We start from the raw sequence: 26,500 nt of genomic DNA, 5'->3' as shown, positions 1-26,500 counted from the left end.
GTACCAAATGGGGGAAACCTTTCACAATAAAAGTCCAGACTAACTCAATCAAATGTTCGAAGTGTTAGCATTTCAGAAAGACTTCAGTCCTAACACTTCATTAAGCGAGGCAGTAATATCAACATCCTGTCAAGTTTTTGCTAACATGATGCAGCAGGCCTCAAAGGAACATCTGAAACTAGATCCCCCACATACTTGTCTTGAAGAGAGTGAGAAAATAAAACTTCTGGAAGATTCTTCCACTGCACTATTCAGTCCGTCCAGTACATTGTGGAGGAGGCGTTTTAAACCGAGTGACACCATTCTAATTTGCCAAAGCAGAAGTTGTGGCACAGCCTATGTTCCCCTGAAAACCGGAACTCCCTCTTGAAGCAGTTTGGTCATTCCACCACTGCCATGAGTGTTGTCCACTGCATCCACTGCATCATTGAGGTAGGAATGGAGGCGGAGTTGAACGTGAGAGCGTGCCTGTGTCCTGTTTAGTAGGACGGCACAAAGGATACCATTTGGGAAACGGTCCTTGCGCTGTAATTAAGATCTAATTCCACTCAGAAGCACTGACTCTTTTTTTAGTTTTGCTTTTCAGCAGAAAAAAAGAAAATATTTCTGCTTCGATGTATTGATTTTGATGAGATGACTGCTATTTATAGTGACACTTGGTATTTACAGCATATGTGTATATATATATATATATGCTTCAATTAAGGCCAAGGACAACTTCTCCACAAAATGCATTCCTAACATTACATTGACCAAAACTGTGCAAATCTTCCTTAGTCTGTGAGGCCTTTCAAGAGAGGACACTTGTTTTTTGGTCATAGTGGCATGAACACAGTTTTGGTCATTGTAATGTTAGGAATGCATTTTGTGGAGAAGTTGTCCTTGGCCTTAATTGAAGTGGTTAGAAAACCTTCTGTCGTGTCTGTTTATCTGGTAGTCCATGAACTTTGATGTTTCTCTGTGGTCTGTCCAGGCCTGTAACTAGGCCATGATGTTCCCTCATCAGTGTTCACCAGGCAAACCGTGTGGAATGTTGGAGAGACATGGTCCATCATGACTTATTGTGCATGTAATACTTTTTGTAAGTGAGACACATCGTTTAACAGTTTCAGGTCAGTCCCTGACTCTTTAAACCTTTTTGATAACTTTTTTTTTTTCAGAGCTGATCGTTCAAAAAACATGTTTTGTTAGGAAACCAAAATGATCAGAATTGGGTTGCATGTGGAAATGCAGTCAGACAGAAATATTTTTTCTCTGTTGTTATATCTGAACGTTAGTCTTGTCTTAGAATTTTGCCGCTTTTTTTCATACTGTGTGTCTACAAACCCGTTTCCTCTTCTCTAGATGGACGCCTACTTCCTGATTTTGTTAACCTCTCTCTTGTTCTTCCTCTGTGCCTAAGACGAGGCACTGTGAAGTTCAGTGTGAAATTATTGTTTGTTGCTGCTGGACCGAGGAGGATTGATATTGTTTTCTGGCTAGCTACACAGTAGTGTTGTCTAGTTGAATTTTTTTTTCTTCTGGATTTGAAAAAAGACGTGGTAAAAAAAAAGAAGAGAACTAGCTGGTTCAATTCTGTCATCAGGTTTTCCGGGTGAGTCCCCTGGCTTCTCTTCTCTTACACACTGTTTGGAGTGGGGTGCTCTGGGTTGAAGGGTGTGGCCCTGTGTTTAAGGCTGTGTTTTGACCCTGTTCAGGGTAAGCAGCACCGATATTTCGCACTCTTACCAGCAGAGCTGGGAGCAAACTGAACAGGCCTTGTACTGTTAAAGAGGTTATATTGTATCAGGCCTTGTGTAGTTAAAACCAATGCCTGTTTGGGTCTGTAGTTTTGATGTTTTTATATTTTTTTTTACCCTGTTCAGACATTAGGGAGAGGGACAAAGTGGACAGAACCATTATTATCTCTGATCGGACATTTGACTGTTATTCTCCTTTGGGCGCATGCACTAGTTGGGCAGAACGTATCTTCTCCTTGTCTGTGGAGAATGTGTTTGGGTTCTCACAGCTCATTGACCGTTTTTTGTGACGCCAATTCGTGCCCTTGGTGCCTCAGTTGTGAGCCGCCGTGCTTTTGGCAAGAGCCCCGTGTGTCCGATTGGGACGCGATCAGGTGATTAACCTGGGGAGTGCCTGCCCCCCTGCAGCAGCGTGCTGTGTGATTTCAGAGCTGCAAACCGCTGTGTGAGCCTTCGCTGGGCTCTCTGGCACAGACTTCTGACAGGATATCCTGCCTGCTGCACCAGAAACAAGGACATGTTTGTGAAACAAAACGGCCTGCTGAGAGCGAGACGGCACCGGTAGTGAGGAAGATGGAGGACTCAGAACGTGTGTGTGTGTGTGTGTCGGGTCTGTCAGTGCAAGTTGGGCGTGACTAATAATGAATGCTTTATAAGAGAGAATGTTGAATTAGTGCTTCCATTTTCTCCAAGCGATTCTCTGTGATGTTTTGACAAGGTTTTGTTGGCTGCCTACGACATCCACAACATGGAATCGCTGTTCCTGTTTTGAACTTTTTATAGATGTAATATATTTATATAGTTGTTCTGCCACATTTCCTTCAAATTCCTCTTCCTACTTCTTCACTTCCTGCATTGTTCTGTTATCCTCATCTACCACTCAGTGAGATGTGGATATCAGCAGGTGGGCTCGGTTTCACGAGAATGTCTCCCATTCTGGGCGCTGTTACCGGGCCTTTTTAAATCTGGTGCCCATGGGTGGTTCTGTGTGAATAAAATGGCCTGCTCCTGTGGATAACTTCCCTCAGGGTGAACCGGGACACGAAAGGCACGGAGCAGGTGCTTCAGCGTGAGAGTCTGTCACTCCGTCTCCCTCTGTGTTTCTCCAGCTCTGACTGGAAGGCGGTGATAACTCACTGTGCCGGTCCCTCTGTGGCCTTTGTTTCTCCACAGCCTCAGATGAAGGTTTCCCCGCCTTTTTGGTAGGCTGTCTGTGGCAGAGCCTCACCGGGGCCCCTCAACGAGCCACGGCCCCTTTGTGGAGGTGTCAGATGAAGCACTGAGGTTTGGGCTCTTTTGAAATTCATCCAGGAATTGGTAAACCCCTCCCCGCCCAGTGCATACACCCAGGACGCCCTCCGGCCGGTTAGAACAGTTGAAGAAGATTCACTTTTTCTCTCTGGAAAAGGAAGGGAGGGAAGAAAGCTTGTCAGCCATTTGGTTTGACTGAATGCGCCCGCTTGGCTCTGCTGTTGTTGGGTCTGTTTGCGAGGTGAGATTGAGTGTGTTCATGAGTCGTAATACTAGGAAATTACAATGCTTTATCTGGAATTCTGTATTAAGCCTCAATGATCACAAACTGTCCTAGATCCTATTTTGGTCATGATTAAAGTAATGTTCTATTTGTCGGTGGTGAGCAGTACCCCATTGCTCTATTAATTCTGTGGGCTCTAAATTACACCTGTTTATTGTGCACTTCCTTTAACAAGTGTGCCATTTGAGATGCAGATGAGAGGTGAAGGTGGGTGTTTTTTTTTTTTTTAGAAAATATTTCCGTTGAAGCCAAAGCTGAGTGCTATAGTTTTTTTCATGTTGTGTCTGCTATCTTGATCTTTCACTGTTTTCACGCTGTTTAACTCTGCCCACCGCGCTGTTTAACTCTGCCCACCGCGCTGTTTAACTCTGCCCACCGCGCTGTTTAACTCTGCCCACCGCGCTGTTTAACTCTGCCCACCGCGCTGTTTAACTCTGCCCACCGCGCTGTTTAACACTGCCCACCGCGCTGTTTAACTCTGCCCACCGCGCTGTTTAACTCTGCCCACCGCGCTGTTTAACTCTGCCCACCGCGCTGTTTAACACTGCCCACCGCGCTGTTTAACACTGCCCACCGCGCTGTTTAACACTGCCCACCGCGCTGTTTAACACTGCCCACCGCGCTGTTTAACTCTGCCCACCGCGCTGTTTAACTCTGCCCACCGCGCTGTTTAACTCTGCCCACACGGTTCCACCCTGTACTCGTTTCTGCAGAGAACCAAGACCTCTTATGTTACCTCATAAATAATTTAACTGAAACCCGGCATTTTCTGCTGTCTAACAAATTCTCAAGTCCTTCTCTATCTTTCTTTCTCTCCCTCTTTTTATCTCTTGTCCTTTATTCATGTCTTTTTTCTTCCAGTTGTCACCTTTTGACCTGAGATAGATTTTCAGCCTTTCGAGTTTCAGGGTTTCACCTTAAAAGAAAAAGAAGTATACATACCCTTTTCGAATTTGGAAATAATCCAGTGGCTTTATGGGAAAATAATTGGTATGACTTTCCTGATGCAGGTGTCACTTACAGAACCACAGTTGGCAGTAGGTGTTTCAGATTATAGTCTTGCCAAGTTCCATACCTGTCCTCATTCTACTGTGCCGCAAATATACGTTTTTATTCTAGGGGCAGAAATTGACTTAAATAAGGGGGGGAAAGCCCACTGGTGACAGTTTAAAACGGTTTATAACAATAATTTTTTTTTATTGATGCACCGCTCTGCTTTTTGTAGTTGGCTGAAACTGATTGCTGATCGTTTTTCTGCCAGATTGTCCGATCACAAGCTGATGATCTATTTCTTTTATTATTATTATTTTATCGGGCTTAGGGGTGGAGAGTTGCTGTACTGTGACAAAATAGGCCTGTTCGTTAAAATAATAGGTCTATTTAAAAAGTATCATCTTATTGTTAAGTTTTGCTACTTTTGAACTATGCATCCATAATGATTACATCGGTTGTACACTAATTTCAGTTGGTCTGGAGCCGTCACAACTTACTGCATCAGAAGACCACAGCGACTAAGGAGTCTTTTAACCGTCCTAATTGCTGTGGACATAAAATGTATATCATACACTATTTTTAGCATCCAGTAAGATCTGTGACTTTTTTTTTAATAATTAATAACCTGAAGAAATTCAAAAATGTATCTAAAAGAAGGATTTTGGCTCTGGTCTCCCCAGTTGACCATTAGAAACCAAAACCTTTATCAATTGCCTCTTTTAAGCAAATACTCTTTAATTCAAATCACTGACCGATTTGCTCAGTACATCACTAGTTTTTATTAGTGACTTTACTGTCTGAAGAAGCTACATGAATGGCGCTACGTTTAATAGGTGTGGACCTGAAGCTATGTGAATACTGCTGTGTTTACGAGGTGTGGACTTTCTGTAACCATTAGCAATGATACTAATGAAAACAGTTTTCTGGTTTATAGAGGATTTTCCTCAAAAAGTTCTCAACTACAGAACAGCCTATGCTTGCCTGACAGAATGTTATCAATGCTTTCTTTACCATACTGGTGGTTTGTTTACCATTCCGGTGGTTTGTTTACCATTCCGGTGGTTTGTTTACCATTCCGGTGGTTTGTTTACCATACCGGTGGTTTTTTTTACCATACCGGTGGTTTTTTTTACCATACCGGTGGTTTTTTACCATTCCGGTGGTTTTTTTACCATTCAGGTGGTTTTTTTTACCATACCGGTGGTTTTTTACCATACCGGTAGGTATTTGTTTTGCAGGAGACCATCATGTGTGCTACAGATACCCCATTACCCTCCTTCCAGGTGCACACCTGTTTAACTTTTATTTTGGGGGTGAGGGGGGGAGGAGAGGAGAGTGTATCAGATTTCTTTCTGTGATGTGGTTTAAGCATTGCTGTGGATTGATCATTTTCATTTAGAGTGAAAATGTGAAAACATTGGTTTAAAACCTGGAAAAGCATTGACAGGGTGAAAGGACTGTGTAGTTCCCCAGAACAGAGTGACATTTGGAATATATAATGTGTCTGGAATTCTGTGCAGGGTTCTGATCTGCTGTCCTCAGCTAGTCCGTTCCCCCTGGTAAATAATGATTCCATGTCTATCCAGCTTGTTATTAAATGCACAGCATTAGTGGAATGAAATCAAGGGGACGGACTGTAAATGTGGGTGAGTGACGAAGCGGAACACTGCAGTTCGACCATATAAAGCTTTATTAGTTCGGAAACCGCATATGTGCAACCTTTCCTTCCCTAATGTTGTCTATGAAGACCGAGAGCGAGGGGAAAGAGAGACCATAAAAGAAGGAACAAAAAGTGTTGGGGGGGAGAGGAGCTGGAAAATACATGAGCAGGAACAGAGATTGTTTCTTACCCACTCTGAGTTAGAATTAGTTTTTTCATATTCTCATATTCCAGAGGCTCGAGGGTATGGCCTGCCAGTGGTCCGTGAGACAAGGTCAGGGGTTAAGGATAGGTAACAGTGAACTTTTGTAAGGTTCATAGCGCTGGAAAAAGCTATGCAGTATTTGGGTTGCATCCAGTTCACCTTTCCCACAGTGATTTTTATCCAATGACAACTGATGTCACTATATTGCAAGTTACAGCCATGGCTGTGAATCTTTAGGGAGCTCATGCCCTGTGTCTTGCTGATGATCCAGTAGTTTCTCTATAGGTTGTTCACCATGTTGCTTATCGCGTCCCCGTCCCCCCCCCACCCCGTCCTCGTCCCCGTCCCCATTAGTCGTCATCCGCCATTTCGTTAAGATTCACCTTGTCTTCGCCTCCATGCGTTTCTCAAAAGCAGAGAGAACATCCTGCGGCTATTTGTTTCAATGTGGTCGGCAGTCTACACACGTTGGATCTGGGCAAAACCGATTGGGTTTTGCCACCTGTGAAGCTGTTTTTGTGAAACCGGAATCTATACTCCGTGTCTTGTCTTTGTAGCTGTCTATTTAATGTGCAGCGTTTCGAAGAGATTACGCTCTTCCTAGAATAGACCAGACAGACGTCCGCGCATTTACCACGGGGTCAGAGGACTGGGGAGAAAGTGTGTGTGTGTATAACAAATAAAATCTACAAACATGCGCAAAATCTCCGGACTGATTACATGGAACTCTATGATTTCGCTTCCAACACGTTGATATCAATTGCACAATATGGGCAAATGTTTATAAAATAAAAAAAGTTGTAGATGGTGATTTTAATGTTAACTATAATTTCAGAGTTTTCAGGTTCTGGCTCAAGGACTTCATGACGTGATCGCTTTTGACAACTGCTCGCTAAATGACAACCCACCGTTTAAAATGTAAAGTGGATTAAATAAAACGATATGAATATGAGCCAGAGATACGTACCCGCTAGGTATGACGCACACAGTCAATCTAGACGTGCAGATTTGCTTTCTAGCCCGGTGCTAGCTTGATATCTTCACCATAAACTGGAGCAGTCGCATTCATAGTGTGTGGCTGTCTCTTCTCACTGTGTCCAGGGACTGGATTTACATTGATCTGAGTTATTTATTTGAGGGTTTGACCTGGTTATTTGCGTCTGTCACGTTTTACGTGCGAAAATGTATACGTTTTCATTGGCTGATATTTAGGTTAGTGCTTATGTACGTAAATCAATACTGTGTTGTAATGTCAACACTACATATCTGGAATCCGGTGTGCCACAATGAGTTTCCAGAGCGAGAACAGGCAAGACGGCCATAAGGGACCGTTTTTCCCCATTTCGCCGTGGACCTTTGTAGCTCCTTCAGAATTACCATTGGCCATTACCATTCTCTGACCATCACCTCTTGAGACACGGTTGTGCTATATTCTTACATTTAAAAATAAATAGATAATGGATTTCACTGCGCTGGTGATATTGTGTGTTGCGATAATTTTTCAAATAAAAATGTATAGCTTCTCCTGGGTGCTTTTCAGAACTTTTCCCCCGCCTAATTTGAAAGCTTTTTGGTGTTCATAATGTTTTTTTTGGGTATCCTCTCTGCCAATCTCTAGGGGCCTCCCGGTAATCTGTGTATTTAATCTGAGGTCGGTACTTTTCAAATGTTTTATTAGTAGTTTTTTCAAATCTGATAATATCCTCCATCCTCCCAATATCGAATTCTTCGTATGGAAGTGACAGAAAATGACATCTTGTTTAGTGTCATAGTCCTTGGGAGGAGGAAGCTGATGCAATTCGCTGTAACTCTTAATGTCGTTCTGTCATCACCTTGTATCCAGAATGGTACACAAAAGTAGACATTCAGTATAATCCTTTTGGACATTTGGACATAAATTGGGACACCGGTTATTAATCTAATGATCTGCTTTTAAATGATTAACTGTTGCATCAACAGCATTTATGAAGTAAACTAAACACTTCTAGATTGTATTGATTCTCACTGCTTTTTACGTATTGCACTTCCCTCAAAGTTGTGACTGCATTACTGCGTTATGCAATAGAGAGTTGATCTGCATGAAAGAGATATTTGAACAAGTAGTTGTTTCATTTAAAGTCCTTACAAAAACATTCAAAAACGTTCATAACAATGAGTATTGGCCCTTTTTTGTATAAAAGACTTCATCATTTACTGATTTCTATCAGCCCTCTATTCTTCTTCCTGCTGGTGAAAGAGGAGGAGTCATTCTTTTAACTAAAGGATGACACTGGTGATTTGATGTGCCACCTTATGCAGATTGGAGCGCGCGTGTCTGCGTGTGTGCATGTGTTTATGTAGCCATGCTTCTCTGCCCACAGTGGAAAGGGCAGCTTGTGCTCATCAAGACAATACTTGTCTATTTCTGCCTCCTGTGTTTTCTCTCTCTCTCTCTTGATCTCTCTTGCTCTCCCCCCCCCCCCTGCTTTGATAGAATGGAGGACGAAAACAAAATTGTCTCTGAATGCGCTTTAAGACTGAAGAGGCATGAACGAAGAGGGAAAGAGACAGTGATTTCAGTAAGGAGCCTAGTTTAATCAACACAATGCAGGCAGCTGCAGGTCGAGAAGGACACACACACACTTAGTAAGGCAAAGTTTCTCAAAGCTCTCATTATATAAACACACTCAAACGTTTAAACCATGAGTCTGAAATGTCTGTCAACAACAAGAGCAAAAATCTGTGGTGGGGTTATAAAAGACAGGGTTTTGGTGGTTCAAATCACAACAAACAAAATGAGGCCGTGTCTGACACTCCCAGACTGGGGGGGGATGCAGCCCGCTTGTGTCTACTGATGACACGGTTTCCATGGCAACCGGGCACGAACAAGCGGCTGCGCTTATTAGTCACTCATAGTGACACTACGGGCACCCGACCAGACCAATAACACACATTATGTCTTTTAGGAATAAATGCTGTGCGTGGATACGTATTGAAGCTTCTGACATGTGTACTTATGTGCATCTAGAGGCCGTTGGTCAAATGCAGTTGAACATGAAGGGAACAGGAAGCCAGTTGGGCACAGCCTTCTACATCCCACTGAGGGCAATGCTCTGCATCAAGCCCAAGGGAAAAGTAGGTAACCGCCGAGTCAATAGGGCGTCCTTTGGGATGCAGTTCTTGTTTTCTTCCGTGTTGGGACTCCGTGTGCTATGAAAGAGGATTGAATATGTAAAGTGCAGTGTCCTCCAGGAACAAAGGCAACCAGACTGCGATGATGGAAAAATACATGGTGTTTCTTGGCTGTGTTTTTATCTATACTGCTCAATATTCTGTGTCCCAAAGTCAATTTAATGCACCACAGTTCCCTATGGCCCACAGTTTATAGGGTCCCATAGTAGTAAACTACTTGGGTAGTGGGCTGCCGTCTGGGTCTCTACCTCAGTACACCATCCCTATTTAGGGAGGACCTTTGGTTTCATTGTATGCTGAAGTTCTCTCTTGTGATTTGGAATCAAATATTCAGGAAGAGGAAAGTGCTGCCTGCCTGTCTTCACTAAGTCTGTGTGCAGTTTTCCGGTCATCTCTGGGTGAAGACAGCAGCTTAAATGGTCTTATCTAGGAAAGCCAGGGGGGGGATTTAGACCATATCTCCATTCGTGTCTCTCTCTCACTACTAAACTTCCTCCTTTCTGCTTTCTCAGTAATTTTCAACACAGATATTCCCCCACTCAGCAACCTGAAACACACCACTATGGTTGTGTCTGTGTGTCTGTGTGTATCTGCCTGTCTGTCTGTCTGTCTCGCTCTCAGAGGGAATATGTTTGTGTCTGAATTTCCGAGTGAGCTAGGCTGTGTGTGTCTGTCTGTTTGTGTCGGAATTTCCGAGTGAGCGCGCGCGTGTGCGTGTGCGTGTGCGTGCGCATGCGTGTGCGTGTGCGTGTGTGTGTGTTTTTTTACGCTTATGTGAGTGGTATGTAAACATTTGGGAGGTGTGACTGTGAGTGTCTGTCTGTTATGCCTGTCACATGGGACTGAGCTGCTCAGGCGTTGTTATTAGACATACAGACGACTGTGGACAATGTATTAAACATTTTTATGTTTGTCCAGGGGTTGAGTTGTTGGTACCATGTGTTAGTGGTACCATGTACCGTTCTGTCAGTATTATGGTGGTGACGCGGTACCGTTCAGTCAGTAATGTGGTGGTGACGCGGTACCGTTCTGTCACTAATATGGTGGTGACGCGGTACCGTTCTGTCAGTATTATGGTGGTGACGCGGTACCGTTCTGTCAGTATTATGGTGGTGACGCGGTACCGTTCTGTCAGTATTATGGTGGTGACGCGGTACCGTTCTGTCAGTATTATGGGGGTGAGGCGGTACCGTTCTGTCACTAATATGGGGGTGAGGCGGTACCGTTCTGTCACTAATATGGGGGTGAGGCGGTACCGTTCTGTCACTAATATGGGGGTGACGCGGTACCGTTCTATCACTAATATGGGGGTGACGCGGTACCGTTCTGTCAGTGTGGTGTTCTGCATGTGTTTCGGAGAGTGGCGGTGAAAGAGCTTAATGAAGCGGTGCTGTAGTAACAGTGTGACACCATACTGACTCTGTGTTTCACTAACATTTATCACTAAATCTTGGGTCAATGAATACAGACGTCACAGATGAGAGGGAATGAATGGAACAATTAAGGAGTGTGTTTTGCCTAATGATTCTCTCCTGGGATTCCTTTAGACGATGATCCTGTCTGGAGCGGGTCTCTCACGGAAAATCGATTTGACACTATCTGCATGATTATAGGTCAAATAATTAAAACTAATGGCCATTGTACAATTGACCAGTTTTCTATCAAAATCAGCCAATTAGCCATTTTCTTCTCCCACGTGGTTTCTGAGACCAATCAGAAGGGGTGTATCAAATAGCCAGCCATGCGTGTGTGTTGCCTTCATGGGCATCTTGTCGGCCTACAGCAGCGCATTATTAATGCGGCAGCGACAGTGAAACAATGTCAGTGAGAATAAGTGATTATTTTTTTTTTTTTTACCCAAAACGTTTTTTTGGCACCTAACAATATTAAAACCAGTGGCACTAAAAGAACTTGGCACATGGGGCTGCTTTTAGCCGATGTGCCAATTGATGCTTTTCCCCCACGCTAATGTGATCCCTCTCGCCCCTCTCTAGGTTTGGATGAGAGCTCCCCAACAGTGAGAGGCACCTCCCACACCCTCTCCGCCGTCCATCATGCCGCCGCCCGCCGACATCGTCAAGGTGGCCATAGAGTGGCCGGGGGCCTTCCCGAAACTCATGGAGATCGACCAGGTCAGTCCCGCCCACCACGTGGCGGACCAATGGGGTGCTTTCGCTGCGTTCAGCTGTGTTATTGCTTCCCATGCGATGCTAGTCGCCACGCTGACTGCCAATTAGCGTGGGCCCTGCTCATCAGAAACACCTGTACTCACTAAGTACAGTCCGGTGAAGGACGTTGTTCAGCGTTTTATCACTTCGATGTCTTTGACGGATTAAGGCAGTGTAAATAATGTAAAGTTGATAACGCAGTTGCTGCAATCACTTATTTATTCATGATTATTTATAAAGAAACAAATACATATATATAAACAGAAATCTCTATCTTAAATCGCTGGGTTTTCCCCTTCAGGCTGAAATAACTTAATGTGGTAATTTCTTGTAACTGTCTATTGGTCTCTTACATCAACTGGGAGGAATTTCGTTTCAAGTGTCTTGTTCAAGGGCTTCTTTTTGCATGCACGGCTCGCTTCAAGTTCCCCAACAAAATGTAGATGGGATTGAGATCTGGGCTTTGACACACCCATTTTTATAACGCGCCGTTTCTTATTTTTGAGCCCTTCTGTTGTAGCTTTGCTTGTGTGGTTATTTTTTTTCCGATCATTGTCCTTTTGCAAGATCCCCGTTCGGTTCAGCTTCCACTTTTTTGACCGATGGCTTCAATCTCCTAAAAAATCGCTGGTGTAATATAGAATTTATGTATGACCGTGAGGGCAAGTTGGCCAAGCCTTGAGGCAGCAAAGCAGCCCCAACCATAATGCCACCGCCTCTATGCTTTACAATTGATATGATGTTCTTCTGTTTGAAGCCAGTGTTTCCTTTTCACAAAACATGGTGTCTGGCACCATGGAGGGAAACTGGATAGAAATAGAGAGGAGGAACCTTCCTTCCACTCTCCAATTTAAAACATCTGTTTTCTCTTTTTTTGGGTGCAGAAAAAATAACTTTTGCCACACTGTATGCTAATAAACATCCTCATTGACGGCAGTAGTTTTCAGTTGTTATGGAGATGGAGAAGTAACCTTAAGTACGTCCCAAAAGGCACGCAACAGAGTTCTCACTTATTCCGCCACTATTTCATCACGTACTCTTCAGCTGCGTAGGACCCGGCGTCCATCAAATGTCGTCTGAAGTGGGGACATAAGGGGCGTATTTTTGGAAGTCACCCTCTGGATGTGAACTGTGAAGTAACGACCCCCTAGCAATGCCTCTTGGCTCTATATACTCTGGAAATGTAATTGTAAAAAATCGTCACCTCGCGCCGTCCGTGGGATTTGTACTGAGTATAAGGGATGCATGCGTTTTCATGGAGCCGCATTAACTGTGAGATGTGCCCACCGTTCCTCCTCCCCCCGGCTCCCCTCTTTATGGTTTCTGTTAGCAAGCCAGAGCCCTGCAGCATGCAAGCCCGCCTTCATTGCAGGCTGAGTCACTGTGGATGTGTGGAAGCAGCTCTGCTTGGCACTCGGGAGCCCATTGACAATAGCTCTTGCTTAAGTCTAAAGAGCCTCTGCAGAGAGATGCTGCCTCTTGCTATCTCACAGCACCGAGGTGTGTTTGTGTGTTTGCCCTGCTGCGCCTCCCAGGCCTCTACCCAAACATTTGCACGTTGCCGTCCAGAGAATTGCTCCAAGCACAGCACATGCTAATGAGGGAATGCTAGCCAGCGTGGCTCTGAGGGCATGGAGCGAGCAAGGCTAAGGCTGTGCGTGTCGCTCTATATGTGCGTGTGTGGTTATACTAAATTATATACCAGGTGGTTCAGATCCAGAATGCCGAATGGCCAATGGCCATGCTGTATACCAGATCGTATACCACGGTTATCACATCACTTTCTGCTGCGGTAGTTGTGTTGGTGACCGTTTATCAGCGCAATAAGGCATGGAGGACTTTATGGTGCAATACAATGTTAGTGAAATACGTCACTGAACTATGAGCAAGTGGTTGGAAGCTCAGAAACTTCCCAGATGACTCCTTTATCCCAATATAGTCTACTCTGACCAGTGTTTTGTATGCCCTGCTGAGAACCAGTGCACTTTACATAGGGCGCAATTTGAGACTCAGTCCTGGTTTGACGAAGGGTGTGGATTCTGCTGTCCAGATCATGAACCACGGACCACTAACGCGGTACCTCCCTGTATGATGTTATGCACGTAGCCTGGATCCAGACCTGGTTCGCAACCACGCGTTACTGGACAGGATGTCACTGAGGCCTGGGACCAGGCTTGCTGAAATAGTCTCAGAAGAATGCCCCCTGGTGCTGTCCATAAATGTATTAATCATAATGCTCTATATAAATGTACTACTCCTGTCTTTATTCAAGTAGCCAGTGTGGTTTGAATCCTTATCCCATAATGTGAGGCCTTTTTCAACCACATCCATTGAGGCAGCTGTAGTCATAGGAAGTTGTGTTTTCTAATGAGGATCAACTGCAGTCTTGCATTTCTTACTATTTTAATTTTTTTCAGAAAAAGCCCCTGTCGGCCATTATTAAAGAAGTCTGTGAGGGGTAAGGAAATCTTGCATTGACTTTCCATGTCCCTTATAACCTTTAAGAAATGGTGTCTCGTCATGTGCTACATTTGAATAAAGGGCCCCTTAAGTGTGAGTGGTTTTCTCTGCTATTGAGAGATAAGTTGTTGTTTTTTTAATTCAAAGTTCAAACGTGTTGTTAACGGTTTTGCATTTTCTTTATCAGATGGTCTTTAGGGAACCACGAAAACTTTGCTCTGCAAAACGCTGATTCCACTAATTTCTACATCACAGAAAAGGTTGACATCTCCTCCTTTCTATTAATCAATGTTACAACTTTTACTGTCTGGCATGACATTACAATGTTCTCTCTCCTTGTTTCCACAGAATCGCAATGACATAAAGAACGGTTCTATTCTGCGACTGACAACATCTCCTGTAGGTTTGGGTTATGGACTGAAAAATATTGACATTCCTAGTTACACATCTGTTTCAGTGTGAATATTAATGTTTAATTCCAGTGTTAGCTGAAACTACTCATGGTGGGAAAAAATATAATTTCAGAAGAAACTGTCAGGTTGAATGATGTGATGAACATTGATTATGCTGTCGGCATCAAACTTGGCCATCCTTCCTGTTTTTAACAGGGGGTTGTTAGATGGCTACGTTCCAATTCTTCTCTTCTTCCCAAAGTGGGCATTTGTTCCCTTTCCTCCATGTCTGTAAAGGAAATGACTGGTAGTAACTTTACGGTTGGGAAACTCCCTCCAACCAATGCCTCCACTAATTCCATGCTTTTGGGTTTGTGGGAAGTAGTGAAGAAGTACACACTTCAGGAGAATCAAGATATTATTGGGACACACCCTGTCTGAGTGACTTACTGTGATCTTTATCATGAGAGCTTGAGTTAGTAATTATACAACTTATACAAGAAAAGGTATTTTTCTTGTGTAATTCTTGTAATATTGATAATTTCTGCCAATTTAAAGCAAACATTTTCTTAATTCCTTAAACACATTATTTCCTCCTGCAGGAAACCAAAATTATAGACATATTGCATTTGGCAGGACGGAGTCTCGACCCACAACCTTCAGCTCCACGATAATGGCCTTACCAATCGTACATTTTAATGATTATTTTTGCAAAGGATTAGTGATTATACACGAAAGAAATAATCCAATAATGTCTCTATCTGCCATATCAAATAAGAATTTTTAATCCCTTAAAAATAGTAGATTATAAATGTGGGTTTGGATCCGTGTTCCCTCTGAACCGGGCTTCACGGCCAAGACTGTCTGAAGAAATGCCAGGTCGTGGACACCCAGGATTAAACGTCTGCCCTGTTAGTTTGCTCTATATAGAATAGTGTGATCTTCCCTAATCACTTTCAAGTGTCCACGCAAGAGGTCAGCCGTTTGCTCTGTGCTCCCAGAAAAGTAGCGGGAGTATTGGTTGGGACCCTGGCCGTTACCTGTACTTGAGTGTGTTAATGTGCACCCATTGAAGTATTGACTGTGTAACACTCTGTTGGACAAAACTGTCTTGAATTCAGATTCAATGTAATCTCGATGTGCGAAAAAGTCACCGATCAAAATATTTGTCAGTGAATGTAATTATCGATTGGTTGGGTCTATGTGAGAAGACCCTGAAAAAAGAACCTTGAAAGGTAGAGAAGCCTAGTCTTAAACAAGTGCTTTCTGTTAATAGAAATCCATATTAGTTGTGTGTTGGAAGTTAAATCTTGCAATGCAACGTTGAGCTGGCCAAACTCACTTGATGTATCATGACTTAGCTGTCATAGAACTGTATTGTTCATGTACGACAGGCTTTACTTTAGTTTTAAAGCTGCCTGTTATAGAATTCCCAGCATTGTCTTACCTTACCTTACCTTACTGCAGTTATGGATGAAATCCAACATGTTGAAGCATACTCGTGGTATTTCTGCATGCTGTTTTCCCTTGTTTTCTTTATTATTCGTGAAAGCAGATTAGAATAGCGCCTTTCAAAAAAGCTAACCGGTTTCTAATTCTGTGTTTAACCCTGTGGTCTCCTGGCTGTGCCCATCACATTCCCTCCAGTCTCAGACAGCGGCCCAGCTCCACGAGAGGATACAGTCCTCCAGCATGGACGCCAAGCTGGAGGCCCTCAAGGATCTGGCCAACTCCTCCAGGGATGTCACGTTCGCCCAAGAGTTCATCAACCTGGATGGCATCTCGCTGCTCACCCAGATGGTGGAGAGTGGCACAGAGTACGTACTGCTCCTTTCTCTGTCTCCTCCTCCTCCTCCTCTCCTCCTTCATGACATCTCCGTCCTCCTTTCCCCCCCAGTGAGCTGATGTCAGTATTTGGAGGCTGAGGAGCGTTCTATACCCCCCAAGGTCACGGTTTTCTGTGCCGGGGTCAGTCCTAGGCCAACCCAGTCCTAGGCGTGTTGAGACAGCAGTCGTTAGGTCAATTTCTGGGGAACAGAAGCCCTTTGAGTTGCACTGTCCATCCTGAGAGGGTAGAGGCGAAAACAACGGACTCTCAAATGACAGTGTCCTCGCCAGCAAATAACGGACCTCATTGGCTAAACTATCCTAATACAGAGATTATTTGCAGACGTGTTTCCTTCTACCGAGAGGCCTGATTTAATAGTGCCAACTCTCTCTCTCTGAGGGCTGCACACCGCTTTACACCAGGCAGATTGTCCAAGGAATAGCTGAAATATTTCTCAGAACCTTGCACTGTCAGACATTCTGGCTGAGAGAAATGACCCGCTACAGATCTTTCACATCAAACTGTCCTCATCCAGAATTATTAATCCACTTTTATTATTATTTTTTGAACAGTTATTTCGTTGAATGTATAGAACGATTCATTTTGTTTGTGCCTTGTCCTCTCCCACCCGCTCCTTGCTCAACCTCCACGGTCAAAAACAATTCCTTACCGAGGGCCGAGTGACACCCTCCTGGATGGATTCTTTAAGGTCGCTCGTTACTTAAGCCAGGCTCTCCCCTAACCTGTCAAGTTTTAAACTGAAGTGGAAAAACAAAAAACCTGCATAAAGTTGGCCCCTCCCTGAAATCAGTCGGACTCTCACTGAATCTGCAACTGACCGTCTTGCTGGGCTTTGACCCGGGTCAGCCTGGCCGTGTCCCAAATAGCAGCCGTTCCCGACGTATGGCACTACTTTGAACAGGACCGGGAGAACCGAGTCCAGTATGTAGGGATTAGGTTGCCATTTGGCACGCAGGGGCTGTCTCTTTCTCAGCTGAAGGTCGCGGCGAGGTCAGGCAGCAGCATTCTGCTGAGCGGGAGCTTCTTCGTTGCGATGTTGACTGGAAGCCGGGGGGGGGGGGGCAGTGGGTGGCAGGTGGGAGAAGGCAGTGGGTAGGGGAGGGGTGTTAGTGTTGGGATTAAAACACACCGCCCAAAAAACAGAGGGGAGGTCGAGAAACACAGTGGAGGGAAGAAACACATACATTCTGTGCTAACTGTTACACCTACACCCGCCCCCCCCGCCCCAACTCGACCACCGGAAGTCTCTGGACACAGTATTGAATGGCTTAGAGGGAAAGTGGTCACACACCCTCACAGCACACAGACAGACAGACAGGACACAGACAGACAGACAGGACACAGACAGACAGACAGACAGACAGGACACAGACACGCAGGACACAGACACACAGGACACAGACACACACCATCCTCACCCCACACACCATTAGACGCGATCTGCCTGCTGCGGTTTCACCATGCTTGATTCATGCTACTGACACATGCCTAGGACATATGCACACGCCTTCTCCCAACGTATGGCACAGTGGAACTCCGTGTCATTCCGCCTATCGGGAAGAACTGTTTGTGTGTTTCATCATACAATAAAAAAAAAGACCCCCATTTCTGGGGGAGGGGGAGACCCAACACACGCTCTTTTCTTCATAACACACTGATGATGACCGGGAGCAAGTTCAAAGACTCACATTATCATGTAGTCTGTCTGTATTCATATGTCTTCATGCATATTAGTTTCCCTATTTAATGTTTGTCTTCATGTCCACATGGAGCCCTGGCCAACACCCACAATGCATTCTGTCACCCCGGGCCTCTTTACTTATGTTTAGACTAACCCCAGGGCAAGAGGTTGAAGCCAGGTGTGTGTGTTACTAGAATGAGCTTACAAACACTGATATATACACACACACACACACACACACACACATACACACACAAGTGCAATGTAAATATATACACATACGTATACACATTCCTATACACCATCCTCTCCGTTTCTGCCTACCAACAAGGATAATATAATTCTCTGTGCTTAGATCTAGGAGCATTCCTATCTGATACCACAGACTGGGGTATGACATCATTCTGTAGTAATGCAGGTTACTGTATCAGTGAAGGAGTCTAGCGCCCCCTATTGGTTAATTAATGAACAGACACTGTGTAGATGGATACTGTAGGCAGTAATCCCAGACAGTGGGTTCCCAAACGGTTTTGGCCCCAAGTAAAACACTTTTTAATTGGCACCATGAAAGCCTGTTGAACAGAGTGTTTGAAATGCATCCAGAGGGGGAAGTGGGAAGATTAGTAAAACATGAACACAAGATCAGACTGATTGTCTATACGTTTCTGTGTAGAGATGTGATGTTCTCCCACTATGACATACAGCACATCCAGATTTACCCGCAAACGGAGGTTTGATAGCTAAACCATGTTCTATCAAACAAATGCACTTTTTTCCTAAAGAGTATCTCTAAAAAAAAACATTTTCAAATTAGTGAAGTGACCGCAACATCATGAGAAGCTACTCTAAAATGTACAGTGCAACTTCAACTGGTGAACATTCCTGGAGAATTGTATTGATTTTCTAACAGGCTTTTTGTTCTGTTAAAAGGATCTAGTATTGGGTTTTTCAGATTTCTCCTGATCCAAGTCTAATTTAAAGTAAAGCTGATTGGTAGATGACAATTTGGCACTTCTCCGTTTGTTGTTGTGTTTGCAAGCAAAGGCCTTTCTGTATAGTAATTCTGTATCTCTAGATGGGGGAATTAATCCGTTTTCATTTCTTTCTCTTTTTTCTGTGCGCGTGTTCATTTGGTCAAATATGCTCTTGTATCACTATTCAGTACCTGACAGGTAGGCAAGATTTTCATGAAGGGTCGCAATTCCGGTACCATGAGCCAACTTAGTTTTTAACTCTGTATTATTTGCTGCCTTTCTCCACAGAATGTTTTTCCAAAAAAAAAACGCTATGATCATTTGGTATATCAGTCCAGGTGCCACAGTGAATTGCATTTATGCACGATTAAAAAATATTTCACACCTCAGCGTGCATGCGCTTGCGTAGACATGACGGCTCATTTTAACTGTAGAAAACTTTCACCTTTTTAAGGTGGCATTAAAACGGATGGTGAAAGAGAACCATTCAAAGTACCTTTGCACGTCGGCCTAAAACCTCTGTCTGTGGTTGAGTAAGCAAAACAGCACCCCCGTATAGCTACATTCAGGCACAATACGTGATTAATTTCCCTATGTAATGGTGCTGTTAGCCACCGACGACAGAGAGAGAAGCCACAAGATATCCAGTTGACGTTGATGATGACGTTCAAAGTTGACATGCGAGAGAGGTTAGTTTGAGTACAGTACAATACACCTATTCAGTTCTTAGTCGTCATGTTACGGATGGCTGTTTGTTAAAGTTACCGTGGGCCACAACGTGTGCGGGGCAGAAACGGCCTGCTCAGACGCTTGGTCTAAAATCTAGGCATCTTTCCGTTGTTGTGTGTCGTGGTAAAAGAAAAAGCGGTCAACGTTTAAGTATGTTATGTGGAGGGGCAAGGAGGTATTATTTTATACGGAAGCTATCTAGCAACAGGTGACACAAGATGACATTTTGTCCAAATGTTTACTTAAATTCAGTCGATGGATCTTCTTGTTTCTGGTCATCTGCTTTCCATTGTTGACGATCCTCCATAACGATCATGTGCATCCTGGTCAGGTACTGAAGCAGTCACTATCACGTTTAGGCGTTCCCTAGCCGAAGGGGCTTCAGGGTGATGTCCACCACCTGAAAGACCTCCACCGTCAGTAATACGGCAGTCAACATGTGAGTTGAGCTGCGTCCTCCGTCAGTGTTAACTGGTGCATCATTCGGATTATTGCAAAATAGTCAAAACAATAAATGAATTAGTCCTACAACTCCGTGGGGGAATACTCCAATATTGTAGCTCAGAAACAACACAGGCAGTTTTTCGTTTTGTTTCTTTCAAGGATAGACAGATTATAGTCCGACTTCCACAGCACCTACAGGTTTCCTCAGTGGTCCGTTCCCCTGGTATCAATCAGAACCAGGTGTAGATGCGCTGTAACTCTGGTCAAATGTTCGTTGATATTCACTCTAATGTATCACATTCATCAATATAGCAAGTCATGCTTGTGTTGTATTGTATTTGAGTTGGGGCTGTTAATCTCTGTTCTAATCCAGTCCACCTACATCATTTGCCCTTGACGAACTGGAAAGAAGTCCAGGCTCTGCAAGTCTCTGTGTGAACCAAATGATGGGCACAGCAATTGAGCGACACGCACGCACGCACACGCCTTGGGCAGTGTGTGCACTGTCTTACCCTAAACCCCACATCACTCCACTGTGACTTGAGCCCCATCTCCCGTGGTCAATGTGTTCTGCCCTGACGCCAAAGTTTTTCAAATCTTTGCAGACGCTATCAGAAACTACAGAAGATAATGAAGCCATGGTAAGACCACTTCCCTTCCCTTCACCAGTCAGACACCTGCCCTGGCTGGCTCTGTACTCTTCCCTCTAACCCAGCTGGCAACTGAGTCTGCATGATTAAGACTCAGGTTCTGGTGCTTCTATTACACTGATGGGGGAGAAATATGGCTGCCGTCGCTGGCTTTCGTCCTAAATAATCAGACCTGTTTGTTCTGTTAATTCCTTGGCGACGTCTCAAAATGGCACCCTCTTCGCTACGCGGATCACGGCGCCGGTCCAAAGCCGTGCGGCGGCGTAGGGATAGGGTGCCATGCAGGACGCAGGCCTCATGTACCATGTAACTGAATCAATGTTCTCATCTTTGCATGTTTTACTGGGTAACTTGTTGAGGTTCATGGGGAACTATAATCTAGCTCTCTTGTTTCACATGGGATGTCATTTTTGGGAACGCCACAGAAACGATCCGTGCCCGGCGAACTCACCGGCCAAGCGTAGAGATTGTTCCTTTGATTTCCCGGTGCTCCTTGAACCACTTGACCTTGTGTTTAGGGGTGTGTTCACGAGTGACCAAACTGAGGTAAACAAGGTGAAAGAGGTTGGGATCTGGCTGAAATTGTCCAATTACAAATGCCCGTTTGTAAAAAACAAAGTCTGTCGCAGAAGATTTTGCTACGGTTTTCACTACTGAATACATCCCATGTGACTTTCAATGTTGGGAGGTGAATGGATTTTTATCTCTCTCTCAGACAGTCCATTACACCCCTTTCATATTAATATTCTGCAGTTCGCTGCCCTAAACTTCATACATACTCACCTTTGTAGAGCCGTCATCATATAGTGTTTACATTTTTGGCATTTCAAGTCAGACGGCTTGTTCAGAGTTAACAGGTCTTATAAGAAGAGTAGAATACTTTTAGTAGAATCGTGCATTTGCAGCTAACATGAAAAACGCTGAACACAGCTAAATGTTAACTACTGCAGCTCCTGAAATTCCTAAGTACTAATAAATGTCTGAAATTTTAGCTCTGATGTTGCCTGTCAATTAATCAGTGTTGCCTTTCATGTGGTGTTGATCAACTAAATCTTAAATGTTTTGTGTAAAGGCCCTTTATAGTATAAACACTTCATATTCAATTTACAGTAGATCTTTTTTTTATTTATTTTTTACATGTTCGTGTAACTTATTTTAATGGATATGTTTGAATGTGGCATGTTCTGTTTATATATATATATATTTTTTAATTGAAGATTACTTTTCAGTCATATGTTGGAGGTAGCTGACTGGATATTAAGCACTATTGCATTCCTACAGAAGGGGGCAGTATTTTACAATGTTTTCCTCAGAACTTGATACCAAGAATGGTTTGTGTAAGGACTCATTCTGAAAATGTTTATATCAACAATCAGTTTACCATATGTAAATGTTCCTATTATCATTTTTTTCTGTGAAAAATGAATTTAAGCTATTCATGTGTTTAAAAAAAGATTTTTTATAATACATAATTTGACTACAGATTTAACCACTGGATTTAAATCATTCTATAACAATCTTCCAGGAAATGGCCCTCCTTGGATGTCAGCACACGTCTCTGCTGTTGCCAATGTAACTGCATGGGAATGATTCATGAATTAATGCTTTCCAGTTCCATGGCTCCGCGTCCCTGTGCTGGCTACTACTCACTGTCTTTCGCCCCATGCCCCCCCCCCCCCCCCCTTTTTTGTATCCTCAACGTACCCGGCTGTGGCTTCTAACTCCCTCTTTTCTCCTCGGCTCTTCTCCCTCGCTCCCCCCCTGCCCTCCTCCCCTTTCCCGGAGACCGGGGCTTTTGGCTGCTTTGTCGGGCCTAGCTGTGCGCGCGTTTGCCCCGCCGGTGGCAGAGTCGTTTCTATTGGCTGTCGTTGTTGTGTTTCAGTTTCGGCGACCTGCTGTCGTTCACGCTGACGGCGTTCGTGGAACTCATGGACCACGGCATAGTCTCCTGGGACACCTTCTCCGTCGCCTTCATCAAGAAGGTGACCGCCGTCTCCTTAGCAACCTTTTCTGTCGTCCTGCGCACGTGCAAAGGAACACAGCGTGGACGGGTTTGGGCCCGGGGGAAAAGCCCTTGGGATTGTGTTTTTGTCCGCATGCCGTATGCCCTGTGGAGACGTCCGACCGGCGTGTCCCTGCGAGTCTCCTCATGTGTTCTGAACGCCGGTCGTCTTGTGCTCTTGCAGATCGCGGGCTACGTGAACAAGTCGGCCATGGACACGGCCGTGCTGCAGCGCTCGCTGGCCATCCTGGAGTCCATGGTGCTCAACAGTCAGGACCTCTATCAGAAGGTGGCCCAGGAGATCACCATCGGGCAGCTCATTCCCCATCTACAGGGGTGAGGGGGAGGGGGAGAGAGAGAGGGAGGGTGGGAGGGGAGGGAGGGAGGGGCCAGACCACAGCCGTGTTGATCTGTGTTTTAGGTCTGATGAAGGGATTGGCTCACTGAACAACACTCAACTGGGGGAGGATTTGACGGCGGAGGTCTGGGACTGAATGCCTCATGCTTTAGAGGAGTGTTGACTTACTTGTCAGGTCCCCACCTGTAGTACCTATAGACTGTTTGTTTTTTTCCCTCAAATCTGAGGCCAAATTGATCCTAGATGAGCCAAACTTTTGGTCCAAACTAGGCAGGGACGTTATGTTACAGTAGGCAGTGCCCCCGAACACTGCTGGTCTTCATTCTGATCAGGGACACATTTAGATCCTGGATACCAGATTAATGTTATTAACTACCATTAACTACCAGGTAGAACCAGCAGTCCTCCTGGTGATCCTGTCTATTCTGGTGAAGGAAAAGCCCTGGTGTCTCTGGTGGAAAACAGACCAGCGACAAACATACCCCTTCTGTGCCCTAAATATCACCCTAACCCCTGTGTAGTACACTACACTTGAACAGGGCTGTATTCAGAAGTGACACATGGAATAGTGTGCCGGCTGGAATTCAGTGGTGTGTTTCACCTTCAGTGTATAAAGAGTCCTGTTGGGTGAAGCTGACCGACATTGTTCTCTGTTGTGGACTGTGAAGATAGCCTGGGTGACCGTCATTGTCCTCTGCTGTACACTGATGATAGCCTGGGTGTCATTATTCACTGTCGTGTCCCTGTGTCATTATCTGTCTCCAAATTCCAGGACTGATCAGGACATTCAGACCTACACCATCGCTGTCATTAATGCCTTGTTCCTCAAGGCCCCAGAGGAGAAGAGACAGGTTGGCTACACACATACGCCAAGCATCCCCGCTCACACACAAATGCACATTATTACTCCTAAACGCTCACACACACACACACACACACACACTCACATGCGTGCTTTTCTCTTATTATGGGTAGCGTTGTGTACTGTATGTGTGTGGATAGAAGGCAGAATGAGTTATGGCCCTGGAAGAGGGGGAAGGCCGATTCAGATTCATCAGCGAGAGAGAGAGGGTTCAATCCCATCTCCCCACTGCTGACGGGCATGATGGATTGGACTGAAACAACGCCCACAGGATATGTCGTGCACGGCTGACAGCGGTTGGGGGGGGGCGGAACGCTCTGTGTAGGGGACAGAGCGCTTTGTTGATGGGTGTGTCCCTGTCTGACCGCAGTGACACCTTCGCCCTAAATAGGGCATGAATACATGCTGGAGTGCTCTGCTCTGAGGGCTGACCTCGTCGACCTCTGAGACAATCAGGCCTGGACCTACCCAGCAGAGTGGGACTGTTAACAGTGCCCAAGACAACACGCTTCCCATCCTCAGCAGCAGAGCACGGAACAATCCTCCTTACAGTCGCCAAAGCTCGCCTTTCTCTTTAACACCCTCCTTTCGTTTCTTTCTTCATAAGTCCGGGCAGGGATTGAGCCGAGGGCAACCACTGTGGCAGATGGACACCACAGAAGGAACTGGTGGAACGTTCATAACTGTCCTGAATAGGCAATTCTGAATGTTCAAAAGGCAGCATTCGTCATTTTAAAACATTTGGGAACGTGTTAGCATTATAGATCTTACGAGGCATTGCAATGTCTTCCGTTTACAGTTATGATAATTTAGAGACCGTAATAATGCATTCATAAAGATGAGGTTTTTTATGCGTTATTCCCTGTTGAGGTTAATTGCTCCAGGCGTGGTGCAGTTCTAATGGAAGAGCAAGGCATTTGCAATGTCAGGCTTATGGATTACTATGAAATAAGGATGTTTACATTCAGTACTGTAAATCATAGCATGATGTATACATTCAGTACTGTAAATCATAGTATGATGTATACATTCCATACTGAAAATCATAGTATAATGTATACATTCAGTACTGTAAATCATAGCATGATGTATACATTCAGTACTGTAAATCATAGCATGATGTATACATTCAGTACTGTAAATCATAGTATAATGTATACATTCAGTACTGTAAATCATAGTATGATGTATACATTCCATACTGTAAATCACTCGGGAGAGGTGTGCCTGCTTCATGGAGTGGGAGGGAGGGAGGGAGGGAGGGAGAAACCTGCCGCCAAACATAGCTATCAAAACCATGTTCAGGTAACGTCTCTCCATTTTGCCATGGTCTGCCTTGTTTGAACGCCACTAACAAATGTACCTTGCTGCCTTCTATCAATCTCTTCCCCTCTCTACAACCTCCACTACCCCCACCCCCCCCCACACACACCCCCACACACACCCCCAATCTGTCTGACTCTTCTGTCTGTGTCTGACTCTTTCCTCACTGCACTCGTAATGGTAGTTTGATGAGAGAAGTATGAACATCCTTGATTGTCCTCTGACAGTAAGTGTGCTTTGATTAGCCGCGTTTTGTAGCCTGTAGACCATTTAAGAGTGCCATTAAATCGGCCTGCCTTATATCAACCGCTGCTGGCTGGGAGATCTAGCTAGGAAAATTTGACGCTCTGTCCGGGGCGCTTACGGTGTCTCCAAGAAGAACATAGTTCTTCTTTTTGCTCACAATCCGCTCTTATTTTGATGTAGTGCTCCCTGAAAACAGATCGTGTCCTGTGTAACTGTTGTTTACCTCATAAGTTTTCTTTCTTCCTCCCCTCCACACTCATAACACCTCTCCCTTTCTCTCGCTCTTATCTTTCTCTGTTCATCTCTTTTTCCATCTCTCTCTTTCCCACTCCTCTGTTCCCCTCCATCTCTCTCTCCTCCTCTCCTCCTCTCCTCCTCTTCATATATATATAGGAGATGGCCCACATTCTAGCCCAGAAACAGCTGCGTTCCATCATACTAAGCGTAAGTGTCCTTTCATGAGTTCATCTTCTGCATCATGTTTGTCACACGTTCCTCTCGTTTTTATTCTGTCAAAATCTGTTTTACTCGCTCCCTCTGTTTTACACTCTTTCACTCCCTGTGTTTTACACTCTTTCACTCCCTGTGTTTTACACTCTTTCACTCCCTGTGTTTTACACTCTTTCACTCCCTGTCTTTTACACTCTCACTCTTTCACTGTCTCTCTCTTGCTAATTCTCCTTTTCCACTCTCCTTTCCTGTTTTCATTGTTTCCCTCATTCTGTTGGTCGATGTTCTTGTCCATTACTCTTTTTGTTTTTTCTTCACATTGTCTCTCTTTCTCTCTCTCTCTCTTTGTCAAAATGTTTCCTCCCTCTCTAGAATGTGATCAGAAGCCCTAAACCAATCAATGACGAGATGGCCCACCAGCTTTACGTGCTGCAGGTCCTGACCTTTAACCTTTTAGAGGACCGCATGATGACCAAAATGGATCCCCAGGACCAGGTAAAACCACTCAACGGTCAGCTATGCATCGACTCCCATCGGCCTCATACAGTAGTAATCGCGGTGAAATACGAACGTTATTTTTGGTTGCCTTTCGCGTCTTCATGCATAAGGA

At 44.6% G+C, this 26,500-nt stretch overlaps 1 protein-coding gene across 4 annotated transcripts in view; it reads left to right on the top strand.

Moving 5' to 3' along the window:
* Positions 1–26,500, top strand: part of elmo1 (engulfment and cell motility 1 (ced-12 homolog, C. elegans)) — a 90,731-nt gene that overhangs the window by 19,862 nt on the left and 44,369 nt on the right. The window contains exons 1-12 of one of the 4 annotated variants that reach the window (XM_029122970.2): positions 1,387–1,594; positions 11,297–11,434; positions 13,888–13,928; positions 14,118–14,190; positions 14,279–14,329; positions 15,970–16,139; positions 20,605–20,640; positions 22,532–22,631; positions 22,836–22,987; positions 23,782–23,860; positions 25,834–25,884; positions 26,263–26,385. In XM_029122970.2, the coding sequence (XP_028978803.1) occupies positions 11,357–11,434; positions 13,888–13,928; positions 14,118–14,190; positions 14,279–14,329; positions 15,970–16,139; positions 20,605–20,640; positions 22,532–22,631; positions 22,836–22,987; positions 23,782–23,860; positions 25,834–25,884; positions 26,263–26,385 (954 nt within the window). In that variant the 5' untranslated portion in view covers positions 1,387–1,594; positions 11,297–11,356. Of the gene's footprint in view, positions 1–1,386; positions 1,595–11,296; positions 11,435–13,887; positions 13,929–14,117; positions 14,191–14,278; positions 14,330–15,969; positions 16,140–19,227; positions 19,516–20,604; positions 20,641–22,531; positions 22,632–22,835; positions 22,988–23,781; positions 23,861–25,833; positions 25,885–26,262; positions 26,386–26,500 lie in introns of those variants that run through there. The other 3 variants (XM_029122971.2, XM_029122972.2, XM_029122973.2) reach the window with 3 other exon arrangements.

Source organism: Esox lucius, chromosome 10 (genome assembly GCF_011004845.1).
Source record: "Esox lucius isolate fEsoLuc1 chromosome 10, fEsoLuc1.pri, whole genome shotgun sequence".
NCBI classification, from domain to species: domain Eukaryota; kingdom Metazoa; phylum Chordata; class Actinopteri; order Esociformes; family Esocidae; genus Esox; species Esox lucius.
The sequence above is the reverse complement of the archived record's forward strand: the minus strand, read 5'-3'. Positions and strand labels throughout refer to the sequence as shown.